This window comes from Pholcus phalangioides, unplaced genomic scaffold (assembly GCF_987345545.1).
Source record: "Pholcus phalangioides strain wild (caught in Gottingen) unplaced genomic scaffold, Ppha-v1.0 ptg000010l_1, whole genome shotgun sequence".
Taxonomy (NCBI): Eukaryota; Metazoa; Arthropoda; class Arachnida; order Araneae; family Pholcidae; genus Pholcus; species Pholcus phalangioides.
Window position 1 is genome coordinate 12,942,807 of NW_028301603.1, and position 11,884 is coordinate 12,954,690.

The following is an 11,884-nucleotide window of genomic DNA, read 5'->3' on the forward strand; positions in this document are numbered from 1 at the left end:
AAAAAAAAAATCTAAACATTCAAAATATTTTTCCCCCTCTCAGTTTTTCTGACAAACACCTTATGAGACAGCAATAATACTTTTTTTCTATCTCACCAAGGGTACCATGGGGGGTGGGGGGAGTAAGAAGGCATGTATGTGTACAATATTTCAGTCTGCTGGCTAGATATGTGAGATCACTGTCATTTCGCAGGGACAGAAACTGATGTACCTATTGTATTGTGATGACTGATACACTTTCTTTCAAATGCCTTTCACTCAAAGCTGTCTAAATGCATGGGGGTGGCTTAGATGACTGTGGATAGCAATTACCATCAAATGTGTCCAACTTGTAGGGAGTCTCAGTGCATTGCTAGTCCCTGCCTCCCCCCCCCCCCCGATGCTGAAAAGAGGGCTCTATTTTCGTGGGCAGAATGTAACCCAAATTGCGGGTAGAAATTAGCATACTGCTGCTGTAAGAAAATTGTGTTGGTTAAACGCTGGTTGAATTTTTTCTCCTTAAAAACTTACCTATATGAATGAATTTTCTGACAAAAAAACTCGGCTTATACTCAAGTGTATATAGATCTCTAATTTGTTCCACAAAATATTAATACTTGTGTAAAATCTATTAGCACAGTAAAGTACAGTATATTCTATATGCTTTAAAGGTAGATTTGCTTATTTGAGAAGAACAGTGTATGATATCGAAGCTCTCAGATTGTGTTCAAAGCATCTGAGCTTTCACATGGGTTTTTTTCCCTTAAGTTGGATGGATTCTGTCACGTTACTTGAATTATTATCCGAAATATATGTTTGTAGTTTCGGGTATCACAGTATTTAAAAAATATGTCATTAAAAACTGACTCCTTTTTCTTTCAGGTGTTTGTGAGGGAGATTATTCATTCATGCTAGTGATGGAGCTTGCTCCACTTGGACCCTTGAATAAGTACCTCAGAGAGCACAGGTATGATTTTGTGTTTTGACTTCATTATGGGTTATTAAATGTTTATATATACACTTTTCTCTGATCACATCAACTCCAGAAATTAATTCCATTTATATTGTACTTTGATATACCTATTTATCCAAAGTACAATAGACTAAATACAAAATGGAGATAAAGATGAGTTTCAGAAAGAAAAGTCACATGTCTCTATGAGGAATTAAACTGTTTCTCTCCCTCCCTCTCCATACACAGGCTGTTAAGCTATTGAGGGCTACCATTTTCTTTTCTTGGAACATATATGTACGCTGAATACTGCAAGTATACATGTAGTCCTTGTATGCATGGACTGCAAGGGAAACTGAGGTTTGATTCCTTACAGAGTCGTGTATAATTTATCTCTGAAACTAATCTTCATCTCCACTTGGAGATGAAGACATCATTCTTTGAATGAACAGCAGACAGTGACATAGTTTTGCTCTGCATGTCATCACCTGGAGGCTATTCTTAAGAGCTATTAGCTGAGTTAGGAGGCGACTGCTCATGCACAGTCTCATTTAGTATACATATATGCTCTAAAGGAAGAAAATGTCATTCCTCTGTATCTAATAGTAGAGCACTTGCTTGGACTATAAGGAAATTGAGATTTGATTCCCTGTGCACTTACTTTGAATGAACAGCAGATAGTATCATTGTTTATTTCCATACATCAGCCACATATTTCAAACTGAGTATAGCATTGATAAAATAGATTTTTTACCACCTTTTCTTGAGACAACACATCGTAAATGGGTTTAACTTCACAGGTATACAGTAGACTCACTGTATTTACAGATAATTGGTAGTGGGCCATTTTAATTACACATGCAGCCCTACTATAGACCATGGAAAGCAGTGTTAAACTCCCAAAATCCTAAATTTTACATGTGGTGAAATCTAGAAACAATGATTTTCTGGAGACCAAGAAAAATATTGTTGTGTAGAGGAATTATCATTATATTGAGAGGCACAATCATCATGCGTCAAAAATTTTGTAAGACAAACACTGCTCATCAGAAATTATTGATACTCACATTGAAACCTAGCTACCATGTGAGTTTAGTCAGTGTCGCCGAGAAAATAATTTTAGTGTACAATCAAATTGACTTCCAAGAGCAGTGATTCCCAACCTTTTTTAGACAATGCCCCACCAAAGCATCTCTGGAATCCTGATGCCCCACCCCCCATCAGGGCCATGACTAGAACTTTTGCCCGGAGGGGGATACTCTCACTTCTCCCAGTAATACTTTGTGAACCCATAATGAAGCTTTTTTTTTTTGTCACCCAAAAATCATTGTTTTTTGCCCTGCATCCTCAAATTTCACTATGCAGGGACTTTAGCCCCCCCCCCCACCGGCTTTAAAAATTACAATAAAAATGGTGTGTGTGTGTGTGTGTGTGTGTGTGTGTGTGTGTGTGTGTGTGTGTGTGTGTGTGTGTGTGTGTGTGTATATATATATGCATACATTGAGTACATGTTCTTCACTCCCCCTCCTGAAAAAAAATTGAAATGATGGCCCTGGACTTCGCCCCACCCACTCTTTGTCTTTTTACCCTGTTATTTTACATTGTTGTTATTTAAAAAGTAAATTCCTATTCACGTTGAGAAAGGCAAAAAAAGTCATTTACTTAATCAAAAGCAGTGGTTTTTAACCAGGGTCCTTTTTGAGACTTTGGGGGGGGGGGGTGGTACAGGAGTTGGATGGAAAAAAAAAAAAATCTTTTTGTTTTTACATAGGTATATACAGAATAATTTTTTGTAAAGAGGTCCATGGCCTGGGGCCACTCTTGGGCAGTGTGACCCATGTGGCCAAGATGAGCGCCAAATCTGAGTTGAAATAGCGAAAAAAAAGTTTTTTTGGCCAAAAAATGTGTGCTGTAGGTGCCTAAAATTGTAAAATTGATTCCATGCAGTTAGAGATTTTTTTTCCGAGCCACCCCTGTCCACGACTTTCATTTTCATTTTTCTTCATTTTATTGGCATAAGGTGTCTATGGACTTCATCTCATTTGCAAAAATTGTCCATGAAGCACAAAATGTTAAGAACCCCTAATCAAAAAAACCTCCCAAAGATGACACTAAAAAATAAGTATTAAAAAAAAATTTATCAAGAAATTGTATGAAAAGTATAAATTAGAACTGATAAAAGTTGTGGGTGTCTGTGAAAATTTCCCGTGCCTCAATAGGAAAGCTCATTCTCAAATTGTCCCCTTTGAAAATCAGATTTGTAGCGATTCCCAATGTAGGGCGAATCACCGCTTTAGAGACTGTTACTAACTATTTTTTTTTTGTTAAAACTTTTTATTCAATAAATTTGACAGAGAGTAAACAAAAAATAATCACAGAATATTTTCTTTGTCTATTTTCTATCTCGGTCTTTGGTATTGCTAAAAACTTTGTTTAAACTAAAAAATTTGTTTTATTTCACTACACTTTCGTGTCTTACGTGGCAAGTATCCTCACATGAGTATCTTCATCAGCACTTTTGAAAAGGGATGAAGTGTAAAAGAAATATCAATGTTACTAGACTCCCTTAAAAACTACCAAGCTGTTTAAAATGCATCAAAGGCATTTTCAAACAAAATATAGAAAAATATTATTGTGATGGTTTTAGTCTTTTAAAAAAACTCATCATTATAGCAGGATTATCGTAGCATAGGTTTCCAACTGGTGTTCCAAAACAGCTTTTTTTTTTGGGGGGGGGTGGGGGGGGGGGTTCTGCATGACCAAACACCACAGAATCCTTAAAAATCCTAAACACCTGAGAGTTTTCAAAGAAAACTTCCTTGTTATTAATTACACAAAGCTTTTCATTATTTCAAATTTTAACAAGGTAGTGTCGTTCAAAATCAGACTACTTGGATTAGTAGTCAACTCAAAAACAGTAAAATTAAATTTTTTTCACGTAAAATTTTCAAAACAGACGCTCCAGAAGTTCATGAACATCATTTTCTGTTTCATAAATTAAAAGTTGTAAAAGCAATTTCTTTTTGTAACTTGTTTATCCATTAAAGTGAGAATTCTTGAATTGCAGAATTTGCATGTACTTTATGGATGCCGAGGGCCATTTTTACACGGGAGTCCCACCCAGTGTAACGGTGTGGGTACCTCATTTGTATGGGGTTTTCACAATAAGATCTGGCATGATGATTCATGACAATAAATATGTATATTAAGAGGTGGGTGACAATTTTGATTTTGCCCTGGAGCTATGATGCTGTTGAGACAGCAGTAAGAACACACTTTTCTTGGATGAATGTTACAAAATTTATTTGAGTTCTATGGAACAAACTCATTATCATCAAGGGTTCCGCAAGAAATTTTACACTAGAAACTTCTGTAGTAGTAGATACTGTTGAATCAAAAGGAGTTGTATTAAATTTAATTTTAAATAAAGTACGAAAAAAAAAATTGTTGTAGAAGGATTTATCGTAATATTGAGTATCATTGTAGTGAGGTTTTGCCGTACTTACCTGAGTAACTAATGTTTATATGTAAGGCTATGCAATTAATATTAAAAGCACTCTTGATGTATAACACTTCTTGCTACTTACACCTTCTTCACTAAGATTTTCTTAAAACAAAGATTTTAATAGAAACTATCATCGTACAAAAACAAATTTTTTGAAATTACATCTTTTATGAACAGCTTTTTTGGGGTTCTGCATGATCATACGTCACAGAACTCTTGAAAGTCTTGGGAACCCAAGAGTTTTCAAAGAAGGACACTTTCATGTTATTAATTACACAATGGCCGTATTCACCAGCAGAGTTTAAACTACAATCGCAGGTTAAAGCATTAAAAAATCTCCACGGATTGGTTAAAATCCTGAATTTAACCAATCTGTTTCGATCTCCAATCCTTTCACCTGCGATTACAGTTTAAATTCTGTCGGTAAATACGGCCGAAGGCTGTTCATTATTTCAAATTTTAACTGTCTCTTCTTTGTATTTCAGGGAAACAAGTGTGTCTAGTATCATGTCTCTGATGCTGCAAGTGGCGTCGGCGATGGAGTATTTAGAAAGTAAAATGTTTGTTCACAGAGATCTGGCTGCTAGGAATTTACTGTTGGTGAATGAAAATTTCGTGAAGATCAGCGACTTTGGTATGTCTCGTGCTCTTGGCCTAGGCAAGGAATACTATAAGGCATGTTACTCTCATTTTTTTATTAAACATTTCATATTTGCATGTTTTGACTTAATGAGACATTTTTTTCTGCATTTTAATCCTGGAATATTGACTAAAATGAAAACTGCATGTTACCTATATGACCGACCAAGTTTCTGAGAAGTAGAGTTAATATTCTAGGGTTAAGTATCATATCAACATTTTAATCATGGCATGTTTGTGTGTCTGTCACATTATTTATTGTTCTAACTCATACGTGTTATGTACAACAGGCGGAAGTTGCTGGCAAATGGCCCTTGAAGTGGTATGCGCCCGAATGTATTTATTATTTCAAATTCAGCAGCAAGTCTGATGTATGGAGCTTTGGCGTCACGCTGTGGGAAACGTTTTCATATGGAGATAAGCCTTATCAGGTGAACTATAATATTTTCATTACATTGATACTTTTGAACAGTGATCAACTGGTCAATCATGGAGCCTATCTGTTATTTTTTTGTTGTTGTTTTTTCGCACATATTTTCTCTTTTTGAGGAAACCCAGGGTTTAGCTTCCGTCCAATAAATAGTGCCCCCCAAAAATGTATACATGTTAAATATCCCTTTGTTTTTGTTCAAAAACAATTGTTTTTTTGTCAGTACGAAGGCACAGCTGTTTTGAAAATATGTAAATAACACTCACGGGCAAAAGTACGCATGCACCTTTCTTAATTTTTAAGTTTCCGAATTTGGCGACCTCAGGGTCAAAGGACAAAAAAATAGTCTTATTGGTTCTGTTTTGATTGGAAAACTATTTATGTTTTTTCCAGTATAGTGGCACCATCTGTGGTGAACAGAGATAAATGAGTTGTTACTAAGTTAACTCCCACAAGTGCTTAAGGCGTCACAAGTGTGTGTCCTCATTTTGGAGTTTCCAAATTTGGTGACCCTATCTAACATATTTATGTTGTCAGAGTTGTGCTTGTTTCATGTTCTGCTGGTTCTGCCATCTTTCATATCTTGAAATGAAAGATTGTATATGCTTGCCCCGTTTCATTAGTTATGTCACACTATCAGAATCACCCATGCTATTCTCAGCAATGCTCCCAAATCGGTTTTTGTTTGGTTTGGCACAGCACCATGCAGCCGGTCTGGATTCCGCTTTACATTAGCGATTGCTATTGCCATAGGTTACGACAGCTGCAGTCAGGGCCATCTTACAGCATCATGAGCTCCTCGGACAAAGTACCTGCTTATGCTTTCTTTATGCTTTTATACTGCTCCTATGCTTTTCCCCTCAAAAATCATAGCATCAAATCTCATTATCACAAGACCCCTTATGTATTTGAGACACCAGGGTTGTGCTTGGGTCAGCCCAAGTGTTAAGACAACACTGGCTGTGTAAATATGTGTTGAACTCTGCACAGTCGCTGTCGTGTGCCGACCACGTGGAAAAAGCATGAGCAATATGGGGTTGTATTGAAAATAAAACTGGGGACATTCCAGCTAGCATAAAAATTGAGGGCGAATGTGCGTTTCTCATAACAATATATTCTGCTTAGGGGAGTATGAAATACCCCCAAACCTTGGGAAAGGGGCACTTTTCTTTAACCAGTCAACTGTCCAGTTACTTTCTCTGAGCCTTACCTGCAGTGCCCACTGTTTTTTGAAGATGCTCACGCTTTTCCCCTTTTTTTCCTTTTCTTGGAAATTTGAAATATTAAAATATTTTTGTATAGCATTTTCTCATAGCTGGAATGTGTCGAGACGTAATATGACACCCCAAAAGTGTGGGGTCATAATGTACTGTGACTAAAAGAAATGCTTTTGATGGATTTATGTGGAACCATAGTAGTTGAACCTTTGCTAAAAGATATATGAGTAATAAAACAGATGCATGCAAGGGAATCGGAAATTTAAAAAAAAAAAAGCGATGGGGATGCAGAGATTTTGCAAAACATGACAAAGATAACAGTAATAAGAATCTCAGACCTTGAAATATAATTGTTCAACTCCATCTAGTGATGAGATAATAAAGTAGAAGGATGGCTCCCTTGTACAGATAGCAGCACATGTATAACAAATTATTTCTTCATACCTATGTGAAAAAAACCAAAAAGTCTGTACGTCGGCAAATGCAGTCGTAGGCCCCACCATTATGTATGGCAGCGACGGCAAATGCAGACGTAACCACTTGACTGGTTAATCAATTGATCTTTTAATTTTTTTCACGAAAGTAAATTTAAAGAATTTTTTGATCAGGGTTATGGTGGCCGGGAGAATTTCCGATTTCCAAAAGTTAGCACGTCTGAACAATGATCAGAGACTGGAAATCACTCAATGCAGAAATGAAAGAATTTTGTGCTATGATCTGCTTAAAAGAAAGCTAAAAAGCTATACTATAAAAAAAAAATGCCAGAATTGACTAGCTTTATGAATTTTTGTGTTTGGTTGGTTTGGATGACAACATGCTTAAGGAATTTTTATCTCTATCTCCATTCCTTCTGGTGCCATGAATTCTAAGCACATTGTTCTCAAAATTATTATATATTTTCCCTTTCCCCTATCCCCCAACCATTAAGGAGAAATAAATTTGGAAAAATAAAAACTTTTGTATCATGTTCTGGTTATAATCCTGTGGTATATTCAATCTTATTTATTCCACTGTAAATTAGAATTAAAAATGGTTCTTCGATGTAAATTTTTGATAGGGCATGGCTGGACAAGACATTTTGAGAATGTTCGAACGCAATGAACGCTTGGCAAGACCTGAACATTGTCCTTCTGCTGTATATAATGTGATGTGGAAATGCTGGAAGTACAAGTAAGAAACAGATTTTTTTTTGTTTTTACCGGCTCTTGATGTAATCTTTGTGTTCTCGAAAAAGAAAATCTGCTGTTAGCTACGAGCTGTATTAGTCTGACATTATTTGAGTGTGTCATTTACAGTTCCAGTGACACTTTCTTGTAGATAAATATTTATGTTTCAATGCACCACAAATAAGAATACGACTCAATACGATGATGTGTCACAATAAACAGTTTAATGCAGCATGATGAATGTATTCACATGCTTCGATCTCTTTCTATCATGCACATATTTTCTGAAGGATGAATACGGTGACCTTATGTATGGTTAGATACTAAAAAAGCATTTTATGATAATTATTCAAGGCAAAGAACCGAAAACAATTTTTCACCAGGGGGGGGGGGGAGGGGGAGCCTGAGATATTTTATTACATAAAAAATAAGAAATGATATTATTCATTCTAAGCTACTTCAGTCCCAGATTGTGTGAGAATCATCGTTCCCATAGTAAACACTCAAACAATCATTGCTATGAGAAAAGAATTTTTGTGGCATTTCTTAGAGTAACGATACTTTTGAAGTCAGATCCTGTCTGGCACATACACAAAACTGTATGTTGTGTCCTGTTATGTTGAGCAGTTCCTGACACATTTAAGGGTTTAAAAATAAAAAAGTGACCCAAAATCATTGTAAAATGTGACCAATCCCTTCCACCAAATCATTACAAATTTGTTACATAAGAATGACATAAAGACATTGCAGTTTTCAAGTTTGTGATTATTCATCTACCATGTGTCCAAAATTGTATAGGAACCATGGTATCCATTGTAAATATTTAAATGATCATTTTTGAATCTATAAAAATATATTGTTTTCGGGCATTTTTTTACAGCAACAATACTATTGAATCTGGACTGTGTTTGGTACATATGCAAAACTTGGTCCTGATAGGTTGAACGGTTCCTGCCAACATATTCGAGACTTGAATAAAAAGTGATCCAAAATCATTGCATAATGTTGTGATAAATTTCTATCCTTCCCAAAATAGTACCGATTTCTATTTGTGTATAAATGTCATAAAGCCATTTGCAGTTTTCAAGTTTGTGATTTTATATCATAGAATAGATTTTATTGTATATAGCAGGGGTGGCCAACACCTGGCCTGCAGGTTGCATGCAGAACCCGCGAGTTGATTTTGTGCAACCCCAGACTGGGTAAAAAATACTGTACAGTATTAATCATTATTTCAGCTATTGATTTCAGCAGCTGACTTCTTGATTATCAGACTATACACATTAATTATTTCTAGTGCTGATAGTAATTTTATATGTTTTCACCATACTACCTTTTCGAACACACAAATCGCTCTTAAACTTTTTAATGGGCATTTTTCCCCATTTCTTTTAATCACCTCTTTGGGCAAGTTTCCTGTTGTATTTTTAGCTGAATGAATATTTGGTGTTCTGCTCACTGCAACGAAACTTTTTCTGAAGTGGGTGACAACTCACAATGACACCTCGAAACTTGGACCAAATAGACTATGCATACCCTAATGATTCCAATGTGTCAGTTTGATGGTTGGAATCATAGTGTGCGAAGTTCATAATGTTGAAGATGGAAGATTTGAAGATATTTACTTCAGATGAATGCAGGTGTTGGATATGATCGAAGTGTTCAAAATTTTCAATGGGATGGATCATAAATTATTAATACTCAGTAAATAGATTGGTTTGACAAAGGGACACCAGTATTGATTGGTAAAGGACAATTCTAGGTTATGGTGTCGCAAGGAATTTTTCTCTAATGCAGTTGTTAATAAATGGAATAGCTTACTCCCCGGGGGTGTAAATTCTAACACAATTGAAACATTTAAAAAGATATTGGGGTAAATCTAGGAGCTAATCGATACAACCATAAATATTTTTTATGTGTGGGCATTGTATTATATTTCATGTTTTTATGATTGCATTTTTAATTGGGTTGCTGTATTTTTGAAATATGGCATCCATATTTCTTATGAGCATCTTTTTCTCAGCCACCTCATTGGGCATTTTACTTGTTGTGGCCTTGTATTTGTATTAAAGAAGGTAACCCACATAATAAGAATACATGCATTGAGCAAATCTGGCCCCATGTAATTCCGTGGACCAGGCCTGTAGGCAGAAATTTCATTCTGGGGAGACCAAAGTGATAGAACAATTGATTTGGCCATTTTTCTCCCTTTTTTGGTCATTTTCTCACATTTCGTGGATGGACTAGACCCCCCAATTCCCCCGCTCCGGCCTTGCTATTGATATACAAGAACACCAGGTAATGGCACATGTGCTCTTCCTTTCACATTTACAGGTAACATGCGAAGCTAGTCCATGTTATCTCAGTCCCATTATAGTTCATTCCCAGTTTAATTTTTGGTTTTCCCATGAATAGTTATTTTGCAGACACAGGTTTACCCATTCCGGATAGTCAATACTATCCAAGTAAATAGCTTTTTGCATGCTTTCCATCCCAATAATAAAACTCTTCTCAAAAGTCTACAGATTCGTGAATCAATTCCTTGTGCATCTGTTCGACCTGTGCAACCCCAAGGGTTTGCAAAAATAACAGTTGCAGAAAAATTTTGGGGGAAAACAATGTTTTGTCTTAAAAATTTAAACCATGTAGGTGATTGGATGGAATTATTTTTAGAAGGAAAAGTCATTGTTGATGCATTGCATCTAGCTGAGAACACAACTCAAAAAACAAAGATGATGTATCACTGTATGAAGAAATATAGTCCAGGGTGAAATTTTAATTATAAATTGCCTGTATTTCATCATATTACTTAAGGCGAAGACAGATCTGCAAGTTTTCTGAGTCGTTTTGCTGGTGCGGCTTATACACAAGAGTATTTTGTCAGGGTGCTGCCTGTGATGCCGCATTTGATTATGTCAGCCACCCCATTTTATAGGATTTAAGAACCTAAATTTACTGTTATTACAAATTAACTAATAAAAAAAATGTAAAAAAAAAAATATGTCTTCCTTATCTTTTAAACACACGTGCTGATTGTCTCTTTTTTTCGTCTTCTCTCCTACAGAGCAGAGGAGAGGCCTCCATTCTCAGAGATTTACCACATGCTGAAGAACTGCTTAAGCCTCGTGAACTGAAGTCTTCATTGGCCTATCGAGAAAGGATCTAGCAACTATTTGAGGGGAGAATCAATGTTTTTGGTGGAGGTGTGATTGACTTTGGTCGGTGATGGTGATGATGAGCATCATCAAATTTTTTTCGGTGATGATGATGATGGGAAAAAGTGTTGTTTCGTCTAACACTCAGGAACATCATGATTCAGTGTATAATAACCATACAACCATGTTCTGTAGTTTAGAGTGACACATTGGAGTGCAATAAGAACTTGATCCATTTTTCCTTTTTTTTTCCTCGAAAAATGATCAAGGTGACTCTTGATGAAGAAGCATTCCATCTTTCATACTATGCAGTCGCGCATGCAGGAAATCTTAAATCATAACGTGCAGCGAGTCTATTTTTGTTTTCTAGCGAGTTTTTTGGGGAAGGGGAGGAACAATGAACCGTGAAACGAACTCTGCACGCTCTTTTTCTAAACTTATTATTTCACTCTTTATCAAAATGCCATCTGTTTGGCAAAAAAATCCATCTTTTGTGCTCGCCTACGAGTTTGTTCGTAAATTTGAAATGAACCTTGATAATGTGAAATATTTTTTCTAATTTTTTAACGCTATATTCATCGGTCAATTATTTCAGCCGGTTGATTCTTAAAATTGGAAGAAAAATATGCCTACGTAGTGTGCTGTAGTATGATTTTGGGATACTCTAAATGAAAACGGCAGCTTATCGCCATATATTTCGGGAAATAACCCATCAATATATTATACATTTATTTGTATATGTGAATGAAAAAATGTTAATTTATTAAATACATATTACTTTTTTTTGTTTTAATGGAGAGTAATATAACGTGTATGTGCGTGTGTTTATGTATAATTTAGT

At 35.8% G+C, this 11,884-nt stretch overlaps 1 protein-coding gene across 2 annotated transcripts in view; it reads left to right on the plus strand.

The window, feature by feature from the left end:
• Positions 1–11,151, plus strand: part of LOC149080947 (uncharacterized) — a 40,021-nt gene extending 28,870 nt beyond the window's left edge. For both annotated transcript variants that reach the window (XM_089237639.1, XM_089237640.1), the window contains exons 11-15: positions 862–946; positions 4,922–5,111; positions 5,366–5,506; positions 7,780–7,892; positions 10,953–11,151. In XM_089237639.1, the coding sequence (XP_089093765.1) occupies positions 862–946; positions 4,922–5,111; positions 5,366–5,506; positions 7,780–7,892; positions 10,953–11,022 (599 nt within the window). In that variant the 3' untranslated portion in view covers positions 11,023–11,151. The remainder of the gene's footprint in view (positions 1–861; positions 947–4,921; positions 5,112–5,365; positions 5,507–7,779; positions 7,893–10,952) is intronic.
• The last annotated feature ends 733 nt before the right edge of the window (positions 11,152–11,884 follow it).